The sequence below is a fragment of the Meleagris gallopavo genome, chromosome 21, assembly GCF_000146605.3.
Source record: "Meleagris gallopavo isolate NT-WF06-2002-E0010 breed Aviagen turkey brand Nicholas breeding stock chromosome 21, Turkey_5.1, whole genome shotgun sequence".
Taxonomy (NCBI): Eukaryota; Metazoa; Chordata; class Aves; order Galliformes; family Phasianidae; genus Meleagris; species Meleagris gallopavo.
The window spans coordinates 2,018,596-2,040,157 of NC_015031.2; the positions used below are offsets into that span (position 1 = coordinate 2,018,596).

General features: G+C 42.7%; 1 protein-coding gene across 1 annotated transcript; it reads left to right on the forward strand.

Annotated features, from left to right (window-relative positions):
- Positions 1-2,124: 2,124 nt before the first annotated feature.
- COL26A1 (collagen type XXVI alpha 1 chain) lies at positions 2,125-20,349 on the forward strand. Its single transcript, XM_031556485.1, has 7 exons — positions 2,125-2,458; positions 3,922-3,983; positions 6,434-6,496; positions 10,081-10,125; positions 11,707-11,751; positions 13,185-13,269; positions 16,232-20,349. The coding sequence occupies exons 1-7, from the start codon at positions 2,125-2,127 to the stop codon at positions 16,402-16,404; spliced, it is 807 nt and encodes a 268-aa protein (XP_031412345.1). The 3' UTR covers positions 16,405-20,349.
- The last annotated feature ends 1,213 nt before the right edge of the window (positions 20,350-21,562 follow it).

The window sequence follows — 21,562 nt, forward strand, 5'->3', positions numbered from 1 at the left end:
TTTTTCTTTTTAATGGAGCACATCTGAAAACTATAAACACAAGATTCCAGCTGCTGACAGCAGAGGGAAGCATATTCCTGGTAATGGGCATGTGCACCCACAGAGATGTGAGAAAGCTGTATTGGATTATTATTAATACTGCAGTGTTTGGTTCCGCCTGAACATGGTTAATGCATGCGCCTTTATTAATCACAATGAGTTCTTGTTGGCAGTGTTTATCAGTAGGCAGAAGCCAAAAATGGGGAGACATTTTCTCACAGTTTCACAGTGCGGTGGTAAAGAAATTGGTCCCAGTTGTCTCCCTCCAGATCAGGTAGCAGAAAGAAATTAGGACAGGATTACTTCATTTCCATCCTGTCTCAACAAATCAAGCTTATAAAGGGGGAATTTATCCCTTAGTCAGAAACATGAGATACAAGCCAGAAGCCAGACTGCCCTGCCCCTCTGTTGGGGCCGCTGCTGCAGCATTGCTTTCCTTCTCTGCCACTTACAAAAGCATGCATCAGGTATGTGGTTAGATTCAATTCAGTGTTAGAACTGAGACATTGCTCTCTTCTGTGTCACAGTTACCAAATTGCCCTTCATAAATAACTTCGAGTCCAGTGGATCTGATGTCAGGGTGGGTGGATTTGTGGGGTATAACTCCATCATTGTAATAACGTACCAACTTAGCAGGAATGTTTTGTAACCCAAATGCTTGTTCCTGGTTTACCTCCAGCAGTAATTAAATCCCAGTTCATTTGTAGCCTATCCTCTCCTCCTCTCAGTGGATACACATTTCATTTTGTTGGCCGCTCGTTCTTTAAAAACAAAAGGCTCTGCAATTGCTCTTCGATGCTCATTTCCCAATCTCATCTTACTCCCGAACCGTGATGGATTTTGACATGGTCAAATAAAACTCAAATTAATTGGATTACACACTTCACTTGGGTACCTTCCCTTCTGAACAAAAAAAACAGTCTCAGCTGTTTTGTGAAGAAGGGAAGATGGATGGGTCTGGAAACAATAGTCAAAGAAATACCTGTATACATTCAAGTTTTAGGCTCAAAATTTGGCTCTCAGAGGGACCTGAGTTAGATCTCGTGCTGCCCTGCTGCTAGGAAGGCATTGCAGACATATACTGTCGTCCCTGGCAGTTGAAAAGATTTCACAATTTCCCTTGGAGATGCTTTCAAACAAGGACAGTGAACATTTTCTCTGTTGTTGCCAGTGCTCTAGAATTTGAAAAGGCTTTGTGATGTGTCTGATAATGTTTCTGGAGATTCTACTGTATGTTGTTTTGGCTGAATCCTGCAGAGAAAACAAACATCCCTCCCATCTTCCTGGTACTATTTGATATTGTCATCAGTAGAGCAGTGAGCCACCTGCAGAATTTTACACCTGCAAAAAGTTCCCTAGAATTTCAGCACAATGAGTTAAATTGATGGGTGAAAGGGTGTTTGAGGCCATGGGCAGGAAGAGATGGGCATTCTTCATTCTGGTGGCCTCCAAATGTGGAAAATGTGGACTTCTCAGAGGGTTAACAGAGTCAAGATCTCCAGGCATAATCAGGAAACCTGCTGTTGGCTCTATAGCACTGGCCAGGGGAATGGACTGTGAATCTTCATAGCATCAAGACATGGGGGTTGTTCCCTTCCTTGCTTTGTGTAATTGGTGTCTCTGCCAGTTGTGGAATTTTCATGCCTTGGTTTCCACAGTGTCAAGCAGTGTTGTGGGATGCTCAGGTGAAAGATGCTGCTGTACAAGTACCCCATGGACTGCTGGCATGCTGCAGTGCAGGTCTGCGGCAACAGAATTGTTGATGGTTTTGGTTTTGCAATAAAAAAGGGTGTTTTTATTTCATATGTAGTTGTTTTTTTTACTCTTCAGTTACCAACTGAAGTGGTAAGCCCAGTGGTTCAAAGATGTGAACAGCTACAGGCTGATGAGCTTTACTTCCAGCAGGAGACGACTAAGAAAGATGTGCAAAAGCACAACATTACTCCAGTTTCTGCTAATGGCTTCCCTCTCCCTGCTCTGCTCCCATCTCCACCTGTTCCCCAGACCTGCACAAGCTAAAATAATTATTGCTGTACAGTGCAGAGCTACTCTTAAACTGCTTCAGCATTCCAAAGGTAATACAATATGGGTGTGCAGGCACACCAGTTTTTGGACAGAAAGGACAATTCTTCAGGGCTCAGCAGAGATGGGATGAGATCTGGGGGATACAGCCTATGCTCTTGGATTGCTCCTGGAGTCCAGATCTTGCATCCAGAAGCTCTGCTGCCCTTCACCAGCAACAGGCGCCAGAGGGTTTTGGAGAGAAAGTCCTGGCACTGGGCAGCTCTTGCTGTAGGGACACTGACTCTTCTGCTTTTTAACACAGATGGAGAACCCCAGTTGGCCTCCACCGTCATAGATACCATCATGGCTGGCCTGCCAGGACCGCGGGGAGCACCGGGCCCCGTGGGACCCCCAGGTAATGCACTCAGTTGAGCTGCGAAGCTGTAGTGATGGGGAAGAGGAGCAAAAGAATCTGAGGGAGAGAGGAAGTGTGCTGTGGGATGCCTGCAGGGAAAGCATGTAGTCCTCAGTGGAAGGGCTGTGGAGCCATGGGTCTGGGAGTGGGTAGGATGGCAAGAAGTAACCAGTTCTTATCTGTTTATAGAGACAGATTTTTCTTGTGACTTCCAATGTTTCCTTGCTGCTTTGAGAGGACGTACTCTGAAAAGGGAATAATTGAAGAGTGCCTTTAAGAGTGGGTTGCCCTTTGAATTCCTCTGTGGGAGCAGAGCTGTTCTCTGTACTGCTGGTGCAATCCTGTCTGGTTGCTGTAGAGCTCTACTGAGCAGGATCTGACCAGCTGCTCTCAGTGATATCTCTGCAAACTTTGGAGATGGTTTGAGCTAATCCAGATTTGCAATGTATAACTGACATCAGAATCTAGACCAAAATTCAGTAGCAAATCATCTGTTTCTCAATGCTGATAGGTGGCTTAAATGATAATATTCCTGCAAACGTCAGCATTTCCCAGTATGATACATATTTAGGAGTGAACTCCCATCAGTTGCAGAAAACTTTTCCTTTCATTATGAGGGCCTTTAATTTATCCTTCAGTTCCTTTATTCTCCGACTTAAGCATTTGTATGATGCATTAATGATTGAGGCTAATTCAGCTGTACTTTGTATATCATGTCTGCGTTGTTTCATCTCAAGGGTTTTGACAACCAAAGCAGAGAGGAGTATTACTAAATTCAGACTAAGCAAATATCCTGTCTCTCATTTCCAGGTACAATTTAACAGCTGCAGTTGGGATATAATTATCTTTCCAAAAATAATGAATTTGTTCTGTGACTGTAAAACAATTTGACCTGTTCAGGCAGTGTTTAACATGTCCTGGAAACGGCCTCTTCTGTGATACAGACTTAAAAAGAAATTTTTTGCTACTGGAGTGAGCCTGCAAAGAACAAAAGAGTGCTTTGCTTTGCCACAGTTGGCTTCTCGTTCTGGCTACATCCAACCTCTGTCTCCTTTGTGTTCATCAGCACCAGAGACTGACTCATGCAGACTTGCAGACTTCCCTGGCCACCTACAGGACTTCCTCCATTTCTAAAACAGCAGTCTGCTCTGATGTTTCATGGATCTAGCTTAAGATTTTTTCAGAGCTGTTATTTTGCAGCACCTTGCTGTCATCCATCCTGCCTACTTTCACCTTTTTTTCCTCCCAGAGCTCTAAGATCTTCCCTAAGGCATGTGTGATATTAGGATATGGGTGTCCAAGAATCCAGTGCATGATGTAGTACTTATGCTGCAGTCTTGGGATCAATGAATGGCTCTCACCCCTGAGAGATGAAATAGAACAATAAAAGGAAATGTGTATGTTTGAAATTTAAGATCCTTCCAAGTCTCCTTAACATTATTTCAACTGATGATTCCCACCAGGACCACCAGGTGCATCAGGACCCAAAGGGCCTCCAGGACCTATCGGAGTCCCTGGATCACAAGTAAGGGTTTTCCTGCTTTGGGCTGAGAGGCAGAGTTGGGGGGTAGGTGTGGAGCATCTTCTCATTTCAGAAAGAGGAGAATTATTTGATAGGTCTTAGATGCAATGTCTGGCTCCTCATAAAAGTCTGTGATTTTCATACCTGTTTTTCATAATGAACTGGGTTAAGATGTTGAAATGGTTATACTTTCCAGGTTTTCCCTCAATCATAACAACATATCTTGCTGTTACTGTGTCAGAACATTTCACCATAGCCTGGGTTGATGCAAAGGATTTGATGTGGATTTTACTAACATTGTGATAGAAAAACACTGCATTTCCTGTGGATCACATAAAAAAGGAAAAATGTGTCATTGAGAATTCACCAGTTCACCAAGGTGAATTTCTTCATCCTAATTTATTGGAAACAGCGCTTTCCATTCAGTACAAACTTCACAAATTCCAATCAGTTTGACTGATTAGATATTGATACCAAAACTGTGGAGGCCAGGATAATTATGGAGAGTTGTAAACTCAGTCAAAAGAATGTTTATGATAGAAGAGCAAAATAGCCACATGGATGAAAAAAGAAGTTGAAAAAATGGAGGTTATGATGAATAATGAGTGGCTAAAGTGCTGCAGATGGTGGTTGGCTGATACAACAGGACTCCAGTTTGCGATGAATGTTTCTTACTGTAGAGGCAAACCAGTGACAACAAATATTTCAATATTAGGTATCTTACTGACTAAAGAGATAAAAATGACTGAGGAGTACAGAAGAGAGGGAAAGGTTAAGTAATTTAGACAACGGATGTGACTTAGATCCTGATATGACAGGTTTGGGATTGCTGGAAATTAGAGAAAGGAGACTTCTACTATGTATTTATTAATCACTTTGAAGAAGCAATGAGAGCAAGTTAGTGAAATTTTGCCAGTGTAGCAGAATCATTTCAATTAGTGAATGCTCTGGAGAGCGGTGAGAAACTCCAGATAGATATGAGCACAGTGGGAAATTTGGCAGCAAAACGACAGTTGCAGTTTAACATGATTAAATATAAGGTAATTCACAATTCATAAATAGGTTCTTTAATAGAGTCTGGCTTTTTCACATACGGCACGCATTATAAATTTTTTATTTTTAACAACAGACTTGTTTAATTCAGTGTTCCTTGAGCATCCCTCTGCAAATGCACACTGAAATCGAATGTAGAGCGCTGTCGAGTGCAGAGGTCACCTATGGACACTTGAGCTTTGTTCACGCTGCTTTTTGACATAAGGCCAAATCTGGTCTGTGCCCTACCTTGCTTGCCAGCCCTAGTTAACCTCCTATATCACACTTGAATTTCTGCATCTTTTGTGAGCCCAGGGGTGGTGTAGCTAAGCTGCCAGCTTGCACAAGTTGGTGGTGAGCTGGTTGGACTGACTGCATGCAAGGAGCAACGTGATAATGGTGAGCAGTGCTGCCTCCCAGATGAAGCTGAGAGAGTGCTTCTCCATTAGTCCCTCAAAATCCTAAAACTGGGAGAGCGTTCCTCCCATTGTCCCTTGAAACACTAAGGCCTGACCTTGTCGGGCCACTTCACTACAGGCTGAGGTTCCTGGCAGCTGTGCTAGAAAGCCCATTTCTCTGGATGCTGAGAGGTGGTGGTTACTGGGGGCTGTTATTAAACAAGTCAGCTTGAAGCAGCAGCTGCCTGAAATGGAGCTGGGGTTCCTTGTGCTGCAGTCTCCAAGGAGATGTTCAAGTCACTTGAGGTGGAAAAAAGCGTCTTGCATACGGTCATGTGGAGCTGACATGGTAAATATAAACAATATTGTTCTCTTTCTGCCTGGTTTCTCACTGTGGCTTCACTGGGTGGGTGATTTAAGAATTTGGATCGATTTCTGCAGAGCAGTTCAATTAGTAGAAGTCTGGAGACAACACCCTTCATAACCACTGGTGACTTGCTTTATAGATTTACTCAACCCAGGGAGCAAAATTATTAGTAGAGATTGGGCTTAATTTGAAAATTGTTTATTAGGGTGAGTGAATCGCTTCAAAATAATTTCCACTACACAATCCAATTAATTTTCAGGTATGTATGGTTACTCATGCCACCCACTGAGGCAATTATGAAGGGGGAAAGCAGTGGGGATTTTTAGGCTAACCATACCATCTATTTGTTAATTTCTTCTCAGTCACTGAGAACAAGAACTATCCTGTCACACTGACCCTTCACAAAATGTTATATCAGCAGCATGCAGTTCATTGAGAGAACTGAAAAGAGGAATATGTAGAAAATATAGGGCTTAAGATATCTGCAAAAAGAGCTTCCATTGTTATTGCTTGAGGGCAAACAAGAATCCAGCCCAATCACTTAATGCATATATGGGGTTTACAGAAGCTGAGGATCACTGGGAAATGTATTGGCTATATCTCCATAATGGATGTGCAGTAGGAACTAATTTCTTCTTGTCATGCATCTCTTCTAGGGCTTACCAGGCTCTCCAGGACAACCTGGGCCCAAAGGCTCCAAAGGAGACCGAGGAGAGAGGGTAAGGTTTTATGTATGTGGAGGATTCCCAGCGAGATCTGGGTGAATGCCTTAGAAATTTATACAACTCTTTCAGATTCCGTGGGACTGCAGCCATGACCGATTTTAAATGTAGAGTTTCTAAGTCTTTTGCAAAAAAAAAAACAAAACAAACCAACAAGATGAAGGTTTCCCATACAGATAAAAGACTGAATAACTTACATAGAGTCTGGTGTTCCCTAAGGAGACAGAGGTAATAAATACTTGGAATGTTAAACCTGGCAGAGGCCAGCCTTCTTCTGCCAACCAAAGCTCTTTAGTGTGGACTGTTTTAGATGTTCTGATGACTTCCATCTGTGATGGTAATGCAGTGAAAGCTCATCAGACTTCTCCTGAACCAAAGTTTTTCCCCAGGTCAAGTGATGCTCTTAATTTATTTAGAAAGTTTGCTATACCTCAGTCCTCAATGGGTCAAGTGTTAATAACTATAGCAAGAAAGGCTGTTTCAATATTATTTCCACACAGATGAAATTTAGGAATGAACAGAGAAAAATCTTAACAAGGATATATCCATGTCAGATCCCCACTCCAGCATTTAAGGAAGGTTTCAGATGGCAGTTTGGCCTACAGCTGTTTCTGTCAAGTTTACTCTCCAAAAGGCCACGGTCTTTGAAATTGCTTCTGAGGGACAGAAAATCACCTGAGATCTTAGTACGTGGTGCAGTCATTGAGCAGTTAGATCTGCAAAATGTGGAAGTGGGCACAGACGGACTGTGGAACGTTACTGAGACCCTACTGTGGAACGGCCAAAGAATTAAAGAAAGAGAGAAGAAAAATGTTGGCTGGCACCTGTTAGGAAAAAAAGAAAAAGGTATCTGCAGTGGTGGCTATATAGGCATGCTCTTGTGCTGCAGCTGTAGGGAGCAAATTCTCTTTTCTTCCAAGTGCCTCTTTTACCATCACATTGGAGGTCACTGCCTGCAGGTAGGTAGCTGTAGATGATGTGCATCTCCTTTTTTTCTGCTCAGTACTCCAAAAAACAGAAGGGTGACTAAAGGAGCTAAAAAAGGCAAATACAAATTGGTTAACTCCTATTTGGTGACTTTTTGAATTCATGAGAATAACTAGGGAAATACTTATGTTCCTCTGTCCAGACTGTGCAATGCCCAGGTGGGTTGTTTCATGTTCTCCTGAGGGACTTCACATGAAAGAGAAGAGGATATCTGAGAGTGGAGTACATATGCTTTCAAAAAACTTATATTTATTTGAGCGTCTTTGCCCATTTTATGGGTTCTCGGTCCCCATTCCTTACATAAGAAACCACCTGAAAGATAGAGAGCATTTCAAGTGACAACATCTTATGCAGGTCACCCACTTTGGGCATTTATTGGCTTTACTAATAGATTAGACTCTGATGCATTTTTGGGCCTAGAGTTTAAGGTTCTAATAAAGAGTGAAACCGTAACTGTAATTTCAGTACAGGCTAGCCACTACAGCTTGTTGCCATTAAATGCTAACTTTCAGTTAAAACAGAAAAGAAGGAATGCCATTTAACAAGGCGTCTAGTTTCCATCCAGGAAACTGGTAAGAGCTCTTCCTCAATGATTCCCTTAACACGGTGCTTTAGTTTGTGGTTGGTCATATTGCTAAGACTGTTACTGCACTTCCTCTGAAACAAAAGCTGTGATGCACAGTGTCCACATTCAGTACAAATGCTTGAGACTCTGATCTCATTCCTTCCTCGTACATATTCAGAGCTGTACCTCTCCTTCTAGGTTTGGGACAAATGAGATTTTCAAATACACAATGCTTTCTTAAATAGAAAAATGCTGTTTCCTGTCCTTTCTTTCTTAGCATGGAAAGCAGAGCTGATCGCTTTTTCTGGCAGAATTTCTGTAGGACGTTCTGTGTGCTTTTTGTCTTTTGTGAGTGTGGATTTGAATGCTGGTTTTGACAACAACATGCTGCAATTTGGGGTTTGGTGGATACAAATTAGGGCTGGCTTTACACAGAGCTGTGCAGCTACAAAGAAAAGCAGGGGAGGGTTGACAGTATCTGTTGAGGTATGAGAAAATGTTATTATACATTCTTCCTGCTTAATCTCAGAAAGAACAGATGTAGAAAGAGACCTGAAGCAGTCTGAGCACATCCCCTCGATGGCAAATTTGTGTGTGCCATTCATGATCAGTCTCTGTTCATCTAATTCTTAACGAGTGCCAGCGAGGGATGCGTCACATCATCCGCAGGCAGTCTGCAGAGGTGCAGTTCTTGAGAGCCTGGGATAAAAGATATTTCTAACATCCAACCTAAATATCCTTTGATCCCCTTTAAGCTGATAACATCCTTTTCTGTTCCCCCTGGACACCGAGAACAGTCTGTTTATGATTTCTAGTGTGTTGTTATGTCTCCTCTCTGTGTTTGCTGCTTGCCTCTGCTTTTTCACAGCCCTTGCTCCTTCCAGTGCAGAATCCAAGCATTTCCCTTTGAAGATGCTCAGGGCACCTGACAAAGTGGGCTTCCTCCTGGCGCTCTCTGTGTCAGTGTGGGCCTTTGTCTGATGCTGTCTGGCTGTGCATTGCACAGGTCTCTGCAGTAATGTTTTGAGATGCCCAAGGCCCATTTGTGTTCTACAAAGCAGCAGTGGGATGGACAGAGTAACAAAGCAGCTCTCCCTTTTTGGCAAATGCTACAAAAAGCTGCCGCCAGCTAGATGGTTTTTGAGGAACAAAAGGATGGGTTTGTTTCTGTTTATGTTTAGGGGAGAAGAGCCAGTTTCAATATGTGGTTGTTTCATCAATAGATTTCTTAAGATGCTTTTAAATTTTGCCTCCTCTTGCCCTGCTCCTGCTTTCTTATGAAATAATCTATAGCTTTTCTCCTAGTTAGGGATTCTGCTTTGCTCCAGCGTGTCCTGGGGTGGGAAACCAGAGCTGCAGAGGAAAACAGGGTCTAAAAAGATGTTGAATTTGATGGCGTTTCATTCGACCAACACATACCGTTCCAAAATGTTTTAGTTTAGCCAAAAAGAAAGAAGAAAGCACAGAGAACAATGTGAAAATCAGCACAGCAGGAAAAAGAAACAAATCAACCAAAATACTGTGTGTGGGTTTGATCAGTAGCTGCTGGAGTTAACGCAGGGACGTGTGTGTGGAGCAGGAGGCAGATTAAATCTGTGCTCTGTGGGAGTCCTGGGCTCTGTTTGCTGTCTGGGGCAGCATCAGCCTGTCTGTTTTACTAGAGAGAAGAATGCTGTGTCTTTGTGAGAAACAAATCTCCAGCCAAATTCCTTCCTGCTATAATATAACTGACTGCTGTAAAGTTCAAGAAATTGCTAATCATCTTACGGAGAGGGTATCGAGTGGAGTAGCTCAGTATTTAACCAAACTTCCCCGAAGTGTGATGGGATTTGGAGCTGATGCTTGACAGAAAACCATGACCCCCTTTTGCTGTCTCTAAGTGATAATGTCAAGGGAGAGGAATTTCTTCTTATTATCCCAAGTGTAAGGTTTTTCATTAAGCCATCTTAATTCCACTAGTAAAAAATGACACTGTGTTCTTGTCAAATGGAAAAACATCTCCTAATGACACTTACTTTATTTCCAACAGGGGCAAGCAGGTCTGACTGGAGAGAGGGGCATTAAGGGATTTCCTGTAAGTGATGTACTTGCGGGTGTGAACGAGACTCAGTTGGGTTTGGTACCATAAAAACACCGAGCTGGTCTGCAGCTGGTTCAGCCAGCTCTCAGATGCCATGCTCAGATCAACTGACTCCAGCTCAGAGGTTTGCTCAATAGGAAGCCTTACCTTAAGTATTCCTCTCCAAATGGAACATGAAGCGTGTGAAGCATAGCACTGAAATGTGGAGTGTGTCAGAGTGATCCCATAGGCTTTCTCCACCTTGGGTGGCTCAAGGAATGGAGCTGGTGCCTTGCAGCTGTGAGTCTTCCTTGTAGAGCCAGATGTATCACGTAGCAGCCAGATTCTCATTGATTTTTTTAGGAGAGGAGGTTGCTTGCTCTAAGTTCTGTTGATAGCTTTTGCCTCATGGGAAGCCCTAACTGCACAGTGCAAAGCAAGGTAGTATTCATGCTCTGCAGCCTTACCAGCCACCTTCTGCTAATGGTGTTTTCTCAACAAGGTAGTCAGTGGCATAAAGTGCACTGCAGGAAAGGACTGCTGACAAAGTCCTATTGACAGATCAGAGGTGGAAGAGCAGTGATCAGGAAGGCAATATGCCAACAGAGGAGATATGCCATGTTTGTAGATCCCCTCTAGCCAAAGTCTGGCAGTCAGAAGCCCCTCCCTACCCCGTGAGGTTCCTGGCACTACCAGAGCTCAGAGGTGGGCATTGTTAACCCAAGGTACATCAGCTGCTCTCTTGCACCTTGATCTGCCAAGCTGAGCTGGAAAGCCTTTAATGAGATTAAGAGACTTGGCCAAACGATTTCTTGGCAGTAGCTGAACCAGTGCACACAGGAGATGTCTGCACAGGCACATATGGCTACAGAGTTGAAGTTTGGTTGAAAGTGAGTGGAACAAGTTGGTTGTCTTGACCGGCAGCATTCAGAGAGATCCTGGTTCCTCTGGGAAGTTTCTCTTCACCCCTCCTTAATTCCATCTCATCATACTGTACAGCTCCTACAATCTTTTCTTCAGCCCTTCATCCCATCCCAATTCCCTGCTTTGCAAGTATCTCAGGGATGTCCAGTGAGTCTGAAGAGTCCAGGCATTTCCACCCTATTTCATTCAGCCATTTGTTAGGCTTTGTTTTTAGCTTTTGACTTAATCTCTTTGTGTCTTCTGTTCTTCAGGAAATGCACGAACTCCCTGGTTAGGGGGAACATCAGACCAGTGTTCACAGCACGTAGGGATTTTGCTCACAGAAAGCTTAATGAGCATCTTCAGAGGCAGAAAATGATATGAGTAATTAATGAAAGAAGAATGGAGGGATTTTATGGTGTAAATCAAAGATGCACAATTGCATGTTTGGGGGAGGAGAATAGCATTTCTTTCTCAATGTTGTGGACTAAAACATCGTTCATTGAGATCTGTTGTAGGTCTAGGCCATGGCAGGCAGCCCCCCTTGCAGCTTGGCCACCCCCAGCCAAGTTTATCAATGTAGAAATAGCAGTGCTCAGGACTCATCTTTACAGTGGTCCATTGGAGGGAAGTGATTCTGGGCAGGATCCTCAGTCATATGGAGACAAATGATCTCTTTCTTGTTTGTTTTAGGGTGAACCAGGCAAGAAGGGCGAGGAAGGTGATAAAGGTGCTGATGTAAGCATGTGTTTTTTTTGTTTTTGCTTTACTTTGTAACTCTTTACTGTCTTTTAAACATAGTCCTTTCAGTTTGTGAGGGGCAGGGCTCCTGTCACCAGTTAAAAGGGCAGCAGAAGAGATGAACCTTAGTATACAACATACTGCATGCTAGAAAGCCAGGTCTTGGTGGTCTGTTGGCCATGTTGTCAGCTGCCCTTCTGCATGCTGAACACCTCCTCAGCCCCCAGATGTTATTCCCCCATACAAAGCTTCTGCAAGGTAAGAAAAGGCTACCTATGACCAGCCTCAGAGCTTGGTGAGAGGCAGAACAAAGTCATAGACTCATAGAATGGCTTGGGTTGGAAGGGAGCTCAGGGCTCATCAAGTTCCAGCCCCCCTGCTGCAGGCAGTGTTGCCAGGCACCAGATCAAGTACTAGATCAGATCCCCATCCAACCATTAAACACCTCTAGGGTTGGGACATCCAAAACCAATCTGGGCAGCACCTCACCACCCTCTCAGTGAAAAACTTCTCCCCAACATCTAATCTAACTCTTCCCTCTAGTTTAAAACCATTCCTCCTTGTTCTGTCACTATCTATCCATACAAAAAGTTGACTACCCTCCTGTTTATAATCCCCTTTTAAATACCAGAAGGCTATAATGAGGTCACCCCACAGCCTTCTCTTCCCTAAATTGAACAAGCCCAGCTCCTTCAGTCCATCTTCATAGGAGAGGTGTTCCAGCCCTCTGATCATCTTTGTGGCCCTCTTCTAGACCCTTTTCAAAAACTCCCCATTTTTCCTCTGATTTGGGTCCCAGACCTGGATGCAGTATTCCAGCTGGGGCCTCATGAGGGCAGAGTAGAGAGGGACAGTCACCTCTCTCTCCCTGCTGGCCACTCCTCTTTTGATATAGCCCACAGTACTGTTGGCCTTCAAGCACACACTGCTGGCTCAAGTCCATCAGGATGAGCACATGTGCCACTGTTCCAGTTTATAAGGCAGAAGCAAGATGGGGCTTGCCAACCCTCTCACTTTTCTGGTGTCCCAATGAAGAGAAAATCCAAGAAACTCAATGACGTTCAGAGTAAACGTCAGGCAAGAGCAAAACCTGTTCTCCAGGTAGTACAGTACAGTATTAACATAAGCTGCATAACATAACATATTTGACAGGAATATACACCCTGGGTTTGACTCACTGCAGAAGCAGGAATCAAAGTGAAAGGTTTGGCTTAGTCAGAGGCTCTGCAAATGTAGGGTATAACTGAGGAGATTTTCTTTAGAGATTTCTCCTGCATTCCAACTTTACTCTTGCAGCTTATCTCATTTTTTTATGACTTCTCTTGTTAAATATTTACACTGCACAGTTTGGCATTACTGAGCCAACATTATGTACAAGAAGCCTGTTCTGCAAATATTTAGCACTGTTGGTTTTCTTTTCTGTCTTCCAGGGGGAAGGTGTTCAACAACTTCGAGAAGCTCTGAAGATTTTAGCTGAGAGAGTCTTGATTCTAGAGCATATGATAGGAATTCATGGTAAGCGTCGCTGGAGTTTTCTTTTCCATACAGCTGGGTCTCTATTCAGAAAGCTGCCTGATGATTAGATGTCCTCCCAGTGTTCTAAGTCTCTGCCAATGTTACCCAAAAAATGAATGATCCACGAAGTTCTCATTATTACAACTGACACCAAACCTATTTTCACAGTCAGATTTAAAGAAAGTCTCACGTGTTCCTCATTCAGATAGAATTTATATTTTCTATTGAGGCTGTTTGCTCTCCCATCACGGGTGCAATGTGTGGCGTCATCCCTTTATGACTGCTTTCTTCCCTTAACCAGAGTGTGGGGTTGTGTAGTCATCATAGATCAGACTTCTCCCTTGGTGATATTTGAGAATCAATTCTCTCAGAGCTGCCAAAAGTTGCTGTGCCAATTTCTTCCCAGTTGAAACACAGCAGAAGCAAAATACTGGTTGAATCTACTATCTCAGGCTGTGAGACACAAGGCTGCTCCATGACACTGAGCTGAATATTTCTTAACTGGATAGTTTAATTAGGAACCTCACATGGCCTTGCTTGGCCATGGAACTTCATTCTTGGCCCTGCTTTGAAATGGAGCTGCTACCACACCTTCCCTCAGATCAACATCCACTTCTATTCTGAAGTGGCTTTTGGATATTTAAATGGCAAATGCTTGGTTTAATTATCCAGAAGTTCCAAATGACTTAAAGCAGTAGTGCAATAGGCTTTGAGAGCCCACAAACCACTCCTGCAGCCAGCACGCTGCTAAAATGAAAATGCTGTTGGGCACTTCAAAGCCAAAATAGTGTTGGTGTGTAGTGCTCCATTGTACGGCTGAACAGGCTTGGGTCTCTACACCATCCTCACTGTTCGATGGAGATGTACCTTTCAGAGGCCCAAAGCACTAATTCCAAAGCAACAGGCAGCAGTATGAGCTTTGGGAAATCATGAATCATGAACCCATGATTTTAACTGCAGTCATCTTGACCTTACCTCTGCATTAATCCTAGTTTGCTTCATGTTTTCACTGGATTTTATAGACCAAGAAGAGATATTTTTGTGCTTGTTTGCTTTCACCTGGTGACGGTGCCAGGAAGATGCCCATTAGGCTCCCTATGCAGCAATCCATGTCTGCCTGCCTGGTCTTCTGGTAGGAGTGGAAGGGGAACCCTGTCTGTAACTACAGCCCAGTGGATGTCACAGATACAGGACCCAGGGTCTAACCCTTCATGATCTTTTACTTTGCATCTCTGCTTTTACTGTAAAGCAAAAAATCAGCTCTACAAACTTGTATAGACAATGGAGCATGAACTGGAGAATACACACAAAATTTGCCACTGTAGAACTGCCTGGTTTCCCAATTTTACATGTTCTCTGTTTGGCATTTCAGCAGCATTTCAGCAAGCCATTTTTACTGTCATAAGTGTGTTTTCTGCTATTGCCTCGGATGGACATGAGTTATTTATATCTCTATATGCTCTATACCAATGTAACTACATCAGCAAAAGTAGATGATTTTTAATTGCACAGCATTTAAAAACTATGTTTAAACACCTATGTTGCATGACTTCATATAAATATTTCCCTTTTTATCCAGTAACAGTGCAGATAATTATGTTTTCATTCTGCTTTTTTTGAAACAGTTCCATTCTTAAGACAGACTCTACAAAAATACTACTTAGAAAAAGAACTTAGAAAATGAAGCATGTTTTCCTTATGCTATTATGTTCATCTCTGTTCGTGAATATGGTTTAAAAAGAAAAAATGGAAAAAGACATAATGCAACAAAGCAGGGTTTCCTTGAGCACAGACCTCCCTTGCAGTGAATGGCACCACGCAGCTCTAAGTCACCCAGCACCAACCACCTGGTGGTTTTCCCAGTGGAAGTGTCACAAATCTTACCACAGGTTCCTGGGTAGCTCAATTCCACCCAGTTCAGAGACCCACGCACAAAATGCCAATCGCATGCTCTCATTTTCCCAGGAAACTTCATGGTTTCAAAACCACAGCCACCCAAGCAACAAGGCAAAACATACCAGCAAACAAACCTCTTCTCTGCAGTGGGAGGACAGTGTGAGATTATCTGGCCCAGCAAACAGTGGAGAGCAGCCCAGCAGGACACAGGAAAGCCCAAACTGTTTGGCAGTGTGTGCTTGCAGCGAGCACAGCACAAATCCTGCAGCCAATGCTCCCTTGGCGTGGAAGTGCTGCCTCAAGCGAATGAACCGAGGCTGGGGGACCTGGTGTGTGAGGTTGAACCCTTGGCAGGGAAATGAGCAAACAAACATTCCTCTCTGAAGGTAAAAGGAAGAAAGCAGGGCGTTCCAAGTGATGAGGCAGCATCGCATTGGCAGCATCTGCTGCTGACTGCTGGGAAAATTGAAGAGTGGCCGTAGTCAAAAGCACATCTAGCTCTGGAAGGCAGGATGCTGTAGAAAGAGGACATATGTGTTAACATGAAGCATGCTGGGAGAGCAGACAGCTAATATTTATTCCCAGCTTTATTGCTTATGTGGCTGTAGCCTAGGGTGGATCAAGCTTTTCATTCAGTCCTTTCAGGAAAGATGTCCACCTTCACAAGGAGTGAAATGGTACCTCTATCCCCAGGAACATCACTTCTGTGTGACTCCTTGCTAATGCTTTATCCTTCACTAACAGGAGTCTGTGGGCAATGCTGAGTAGCCGTTGCAGCCCAAGGCAAATTGTGATCAATAACACAGCAGTGCTTTTATAAACGAGGTGACAAATAGGAACAGGAGCTGCTGTGTTGCTTGCAGTACTAGTATTTACCCCAAAGAGTTCAGACAGGGCTAAATATTGGAGTAGCATGGTGGCAGCAAACACGACTTCTTGCTGGACAGAAAGACAGCAGGAGGGACGACACTTCTTCCAGAAGAGGAATCATTCAGAAAGGCCCATTCAGTCTTTCCTTAGCCTCCCCTTTTAAATAGTGCTTTCCCGTGACTTTCTCTCCTTACAGACTCTTTATCTTCCATTGAGCCAGGCTCTGGACAAGACGTGATCCCGGGTTCCCCTCTGCGAAGCAGCATCAAGATCAAGCGTGGAGGACCTCAGCAGCCTCAAGCCTACCAGATCCTCTCTTCGCTGCTGGATGACAGTGAAGCCAAAAGGAGAAGCAGTCGGATGAAGTAGGAGCATCTCTGTCTTCTCCCTGCCCGTCCACCAGTTAAAGATACAGTATCCCAGTGCTTAATTGCAGAGTGCAAATGAAGAGAGTAGGAAGCTCTAGTATTGGCAATTGGGTTTGCTTACCTGGCCAATGCTATGCCCTTATTGCAGGGAGTATCTTACCCATAGCTTGGAGAGGGTCTTATGGACACTTTCTTGATTTTGTTATTTTGCCTTTGGGATACCAGATGTCATGTACCCTTGGAAGCTGTCCATAGCAATGACACCTCCTGAATATGTCTCCAGAGTTTAATTATTCCCTTGTTTCCCCACAGCCCTTGAAAGTTACTCAGTAAAGCCCTGCTTAACTGGCTGACATAATCGATCCCAACTAGGCTCAAAGCCAAACCTTAACCTTGTCCTTCAGTATAGTTGGTGGCATCTGCTTTTGTTTCATGCAGTGGTGTCAAGCTGACTCCCAGTTGAAGGTAACACTTTCATAAGCCTTTAAAGCATTCTTATCTGCAAGGATTTCTCTTAAGCAAAGAACAAATTGGAAAATTCCAGAACATTTTAAACTGTTCATCTGAAAATTCCAATTACTGTTCAGAATTTAGCATCAAAATCTCTACTCTTCATGTTGCTGATTGCATGTGAATGGCATTATTTGTATTGGTGAAAGGACTTTTGATGAAAATGTTGATAGCGTGCACTGACTTCAATGAGATTTGACTTTCTGTGAAAATTTAGAGCAGTATGGATGGAATATGATGGAACTGCAATGGAGTTTTACCATGCTGTGTTCATTTTGCACATACATACAGAGAAAATTAAGTAACACCAGTAACTATTCTCAGAAAATGTTTTGCAATAGTTTCTTAACTCTACATCAATAAGGAAAAGTATTACCATGGGGTTTTTTTTATTCTATGGGTGAATCCTTGCTACTTGAATCCCCAGACAGTGTAACAGCAAATCACACTCTGGAATTAGTCTTGACAGGAGTTTATCCTGCACTCAGAAGCTAAATACAAAATCATTCTACTATTTGCAGTAACAACTTTTTGAGTCCCAGCATTCAAGGAGAAGAGACTGAACCTGCCCTTCAGTGACCAATGACTCTCCTACACCTTCTGTGCAAATCCAATTAGACAAACCATTCATGTAGACATTGAATTTTGTCAGAAAGGCTAAGACTGATCGACACAACCAATGGTACTATTTTTACTTAGGTGTATATATACATTTATCACTGTTCTGTCAAATTTTTAAGTTCAGACCAGAACAAAAGTGAGCAAGTTGTCATCTTAATGCATCAGTCACAAACATTTGTTGCATTCTGTCTGCTTCCTAGTGCAAGGTCCAGCTATCTGAAAGAGGCAAGCTGTATTGCTACAACTATTTTTTGTCAAAAGCTTTTGTAGAAACCAACGTATGTATGTATGGCCCATGCATTCAGGAATCCTCATCGTCCAAAGTGACCTTTCTAAGGCAAAAACACAAACGCTATAGTGGAAATGAACCTTAAAGTGAAGGAGTTTTGCCAGCCCATTGACCACACATTAAATTGACCTTCTGCATATATTGTAAACATACAGAGACATCGTAACACCCAAATGTTTCCTCTGAAGGGCATTATATTTTCAGAAATGAACAGGATAAAGGCTACTTTAGAATGACTGAGTTTGCCAAGTGGGTTTGTTTGGCCCCGTTCCCTAGAAATCCAACCATCCTTTTCAAAACAGGCAAAATAGCATAAGTTGATGCTTAGTAAGTAACAGAAAATTGTCCACATGGAGAAGCTTCTACTGCTGTACAGCTAAATAAATAGCTGAGGAGAAATCACAGATCAAGCTAAAATAGCTGAGCAGATTGGTGCAAGCTAGAGGTACTGGCTATATTAGGGTTTTCTCATGGCAGATTCAGGAATTAAACAATCAGCAATCTTGAAAAGGGGAAACATTAAAATTCATTTCACTGGTCCTATAACTTCAGGGTTGAATTTGGAGCAAAAGAACAATGGGTCCATTTTCATTTCCCTGGCATTTTTGGAGCCTTCACATTGAATTGAAAGAGAAATGTTTCTCCCTCCTAGTTTGCCCTTATGAATTCCAAGCTATTGCATTAGCTTAATGAGTACTTTCTTCATTCATATTGACTAGGATTTCAGATTTTAAATGAAGAAATTATTTAAAACAAATTAATGGTAAGATGAAAGGAAATGTAATTGAAGTTGTTTCCAATTAATCCTGCCAAGCCAACAGTCAGAACATTGGTTAGGTTTGGGTTGCAACAGTTTTAATTATTGCCTTTTCCAAATTGATTTAAGAGCTGTGTCAGCTTTTGCTCTCCACACTTCTTGCTTTGTTACCTGTATCTCTCTTTCATGTGGTACTGTATCTTTAAGTTGGGTTACAGTGGGATTAAACCAACTTTCCCTCTCATTTGGAGTTTTGTTCCTCACCACTTACACAACGGTTGGACCATGCTCTTGTACAGTCCCAGTTTAAATAAGCTGTAAAGGTGAACACAGCCTCACACTCAGCAATTAATGATATTCATGACTAAGCCAACCACTCCAACCACGTTTCCCATCTTAGGCAGGATACTAAGATTCATTTAGCCTGGGCATCTACGCATCTTGCCATGTCTGTGTAACTTAGAGAGTGGATTTATTTGGATGCGTGCTCATTTAGAAATATATTTTAATTGAAATGTTTAGTGCTTTATCTTACATGCATACTGTGCAATACCATAGTGTGTTCTTTTCCTTTTTTTCCTAAGACTTCCTTGAAATTCTTCATGTTTCTTTGAATGCCAGTGTGTTTCTAACTTGGATCAGTTCTGGTGGTAGAAATGCATTTTCCTTGCCATGAGCTAACCAGAAGCACATTGCACAACTGAAAATCTTTGCAACTTGTGCACCCTGACGTTCACCAGCAACCTGGTACACCTGGGAGGTGGGGAATGCTTCTCTTCAGAGTATCCAATTTGCACTTACTGTAAAGAATTGATAGGAACCTGGGGGAATAAGAATAAACCAGAGATAAGAACCCTCATCTGCTCCCACCAAACTCCACAATAATTTTCCCATCACCTTCCATAGGGGCAGGGACAGGCCGTAACAAGCAGATCCAAGCCTCCAGCTCACAGGAACTGGTACTGCTTGCAGTGGAGCAGAGCACATGGCTCACATGTGGCTTCCTGAAAGTTTGGCTCTGGGATTCAGTTTCAATCCCAGTCTCTTCAATGAACTGTTTTAATGTAATGAACTTGACCACTGTGACAAAGGCTTCCAAAAGACAATCAGCTTCTGGAATTACTTCTTAGTACAATATATTGGAAATTCTTTCTCTTCCATGTTTACAGCTTCTGCTTTACTCGACATTACATTCCGTGCTTGGTGATATAGGGGTTAAACTACTTGCAGTTTCCATTATTGCTTTAAAACCAGGCAATTCAAAGGTGCTATAACTGTCCACAGTGCACATTCCCACCCACAGAAGGAAATGTTAACTTTTTCACTACTTATTTTACACAATATCTTTTTATTTATATCAGTGTGTTTTGTACGTGTGCAAATGGTCCCATTGTAATAAGCTATACAACATTTGGTCTTTAATAGGGCAGCCATATGCAGTATTCTGCAGTCGTGTAGTTTCTTTACTTAGAACACAAATAAATAATCTCTTCTGACACGATGAGTTAATTTATGGCAGGCTCTAATGTTTGTTGTAAACACAACCTGTTTGTTCCACCTCTTGCATGGTTACTTACCTGTTTTCATATTGCTATGTTATTGTTCAAGATACCTATTTCTCTTTATTTGCTATGGGTTTTGTTACTGTATATGGAATGTTTTGTATTCAGCATTTTCTTACAGAGCAGAGTGGGAACAGTATTCAAGAACCCACAAATACCAAAGACCTTTCATGTAATGCACTGAGAAATAAACATACTGTAAATGAGTATGATGTCAGGTGTCCTGTATTTACAAAGTTCAGAGCAAGTTCAAGCAGAATGCATCCTGAAATTAAGGCATCTGTTTTTCTTTCCTGCCATCTCAGCTTTCTCTCACTGTATGTATGCAAATCTGGGCAGGGAAGGAAGGAAGGAAGGAAGGAAAGAAGGGAAGGAAGCCTCGGTAAGCCTTCAAGCAACCGAAAGTTTGCACATCCTGCATTGCAATGAAGCCACCACAGCCAGGCATGGGCAGAAGTGGCAAAGGACCCAAAGTGCTTCTGTCATAGGTGACAGGTCTGGTTTCTGAACTTGTGTTTGCTCCCTAATACAAACAAGAGATGTGTAAATCACAGCTAGTGCTCTCCCCACACCATAGATATGCAGCTATCACTGCTGTAGCAAAGTATTGTAAACAACGAGAAACGTCCACAGAGTCAAGGCCTCAACTTCATGCAGATTTTTTTGCAGTTCTGATCAGGAGAGGCTCAAGGTAACTTGCTGCCAAACATTCCCATGCAGCACTGCTCCAGGTCCTTCAGGGTGTATTTATCTTGTTTTTTGTCCAAAGACCTCCAACTCTGATATATTTATCCTTGCACAAGTTCCCCTTGAGGGAAGGCAGGGCTGTTAATCACTAGCGTACGGATTGGGAGTTGCTGGATAAAAGGCCAAACTAATTTCTTGGGACGTTTGTGGCTGCATTGGTCTGCCAAGTACCAATTAGCTTCAGGTCTGTGCTGGCCTCTGGACCATTATGGCCAGGGACTGTAATCATGGGGGAAGTGGTTCTTTTCCCAGTGCTTAACACAGCACAAGGAAAATCAATGGCAGAGTTAACAGCTTGCACTTCTAGCAGGAGCTGATCCCCAAAACACACACAAGCAAAATGCTGATAGCCTTTGAATAAACTATCTTAACCCTTCAATCCCATTTTTTATCCACATGACAAACTGGATAGCATATGCTCATAGCTCAGCAAGGAGAAGGTGTATTAGCCACTGTCCATTAAATAAAACACAACAGTCCGTTCTTAACAATGACAGTGATTAATTATTGCAACAATTTGCCAGAGGATGTGGTACAGCTTTTTGCTACTACACATTTTTCAAATTAAATGGACTTTCTCCTCCTAATTGTGTGTGTGTGTGTGTGTGTCTGTATATTCCAATTGCAAGCAGAATTAATTCAGCAAAGCCATACCATTGCCATCATGGACATT

Excerpts from the sequence above, each read along its gene's own strand:
- COL26A1 (XM_031556485.1), top strand. The coding sequence starts at position 2,125 with ATGGGTGTGCAGGCACACCAGTTTTTGGACAGAAAGGACAATTCTTCA. Across the intron at positions 11,752-13,184 it reads AAGGTGATAAAGGTGCTGAT|GGGGAAGGTGTTCAACAACT; the intron begins GTAAGCATGTGT and ends TCTGTCTTCCAG. Across the intron at positions 13,270-16,231 it reads GCATATGATAGGAATTCATG|ACTCTTTATCTTCCATTGAG; the intron begins GTAAGCGTCGCT and ends CTCTCCTTACAG.